Source organism: Bactrocera oleae, chromosome 2 (genome assembly GCF_042242935.1).
Source record: "Bactrocera oleae isolate idBacOlea1 chromosome 2, idBacOlea1, whole genome shotgun sequence".
Lineage (NCBI taxonomy): Eukaryota > Metazoa > Arthropoda > Insecta > Diptera > Tephritidae > Bactrocera > Bactrocera oleae.
The window spans coordinates 97,253,521-97,255,726 of NC_091536.1; the positions used below are offsets into that span (position 1 = coordinate 97,253,521).

The 2,206-nt window shown below is 36.2% G+C and overlaps 1 protein-coding gene across 1 annotated transcript; it reads left to right on the forward strand.

Annotated features, from left to right (window-relative positions):
- Nucleotides 1-906: 906 nt before the first annotated feature.
- Nucleotides 907-1,836, forward strand: LOC106614814 (calaxin). The gene has a single exon (XM_014230727.3). The coding sequence runs from the start codon at nt 1,053-1,055 to the stop codon at nt 1,731-1,733; it is 681 nt and encodes a 226-aa protein (XP_014086202.1). The 5' UTR covers nt 907-1,052; the 3' UTR covers nt 1,734-1,836.
- Nucleotides 1,837-2,206: the final 370 nt, after the last annotated feature.

Below are 2,206 nucleotides of genomic sequence, written 5' to 3' on the forward strand. Positions count from 1 at the left end.
CGTTAGAATGTAAATCTGTATAAAAGGGATACTGAAGACAATGAGCCGAAGCATGTGAACAACCATATTGTTGTTTTAGATTAGCATTTACAGTCACCAAACGCCAATCCAAGAGAAAATGTTTGAACTTTCATGAAAGCCAAAAGAGGTCGCTTTCTATGGAATATGAGGAAAGTTGTTAGGCTATAATAGACAACGCGGGAGATTGGAGCAAGCATGAATAAGTTTCAGCTATAAAAAAATAATGTATTTTCTATAATTATATACATACACTTTGGAAAACGAAAACGATATTTTTGAACGCACTGTATATACATTATATGAATATTATTTTCGCTAACTACAATATACAATGGGGACCTCTACCGAAAACAATTGATTCGTTTGAAAAAGGCCATCGCGGAAAAACGACCAGAATATGCTACCAGGCACGAATCAATAATTTTTCACCATGACAACGCTCGGCCACATGTTGCAAGGCCAGTTAAAAATTATCTGGAAAACTGTGGGTGGGAAGTTCTACCTTACCCGCCTTATAGCCCAGACATAGCACCTTCCGATACCACTTGTTCAGATCAATGCAGAATGCCCTCAGCGGAGTACGCTTCACTTCAGAACAGGGTATCAGAAATTGGCTCGATTCTTTCTTGATCTTCAAGCCGGAGAAGTTCTTTTGGGATGGGATCCACAAACTGCCAGAAAGATGGGCTAACATCGTAGCTTCCGATGGGCAATACTTTGAACATTAAATGTATAACAATATTTTCACAATAAAGTCTTAATTTTCGAAAAAAAAACCGCACGAATTAATGCATACACCCAATATATAAAATGCTGGTTTTTTTTGGCACTTCACTTTGTTTTTATTACGAAATATATGATTCCCAATTGACAGTACTTTGAGTATTTTCTTTTATTTATTTACTTTTTTGAAATTGAGAATTTCTTCACGTGATCATTTGTTGAAGACTTTTGTGTTTTAAATTTTATTGTGCACCGCAGAACAGAATATAATTGAAACTTTACATCCATCTGTAGACGGCTGAAGCATCATGACTATGAATAAGTTGGATGCTACGTTGGATGACGTGCAGAACACGCGATTTGGGAATATCTATCACGATCTGATCAAGCAAATGGCCAAGACGACGCAGTTCACGGAGGGTGAAGTGAGCAGCATTTTAATGGTTTATCACAAATTCGTTTTGGCTAACGGTTCCAAGGCGAAGCATATGACAAAGAAACAATTTTTCCACCTATTCCTGGTTTTGTTCAAAATCTTCGATTTGCAAATAATTGAACGCATCCTCTTGCACATAACTTTGGATATGAAAAAGGAGGTAGACGCTGTTGCTTGGGTGCGCCTCTTCTCCGTCTTTATGACCAACAAATTGGATCAGAAGATCAAATTCACTTTTCAAATTTACAATATTCATGGTAACGGATTTTTGAATCGTGAAATTGTGCAACATGCTGTCGAAAAATTTTTCGTTGGCGAAGATGAGGACGAAGTGAACGAGCTACGGTCGGATATGGTCGATTTGCTGTTCAAGAAATTCGATGTGGACAAAGATGGTGTGATATCGTTTGATGACTATTCGCAGGTTGTCATGAAACAACCGATGTTGCTGGAGTTTTTAGGACAATGCTTTCCGTCCATAATTGGCACAACAGTAATTGCCCTCTGTGCGAATATAATGTCCAAGGTGAACTTTGATAAACCGTGTGCATGAATGACTTGAAATATGTGTACATTTCATCTTTTTATACACACATGTATATTATATGTTGATGCTTTACATTTCCTTCTAAATAAATTACTTATTGATTTTTATATTTGAAAATTATTTATAAATTCTTATATTGTTTTGTGGAGAAAAATGCACCGATAAAATTTACTTTGGATATACTATTAGAATGTCTTCAATTCTCAAAAACTTGGACAGTGGTGAATCGAACAATTGACATTAAAGCAACAAATCGGTATACTAAATATAGGTAAGAAGATGATACATGAAGCGGTTATTCCACTTAAATGAGGTGTCCGTAGACTCCAGAATCGAATAAAACTGGCAACCTTTGTTTTTGCTTTCACGTTAAATTTTGTTATTAGAGGCCTATGGTCCAGAGATGCAGCGAGTATTAAATGGTTGAAAAGAATAAACAATAAAAGTTGTCTCTATTCTTGCAAGACTATGAGCTTTGC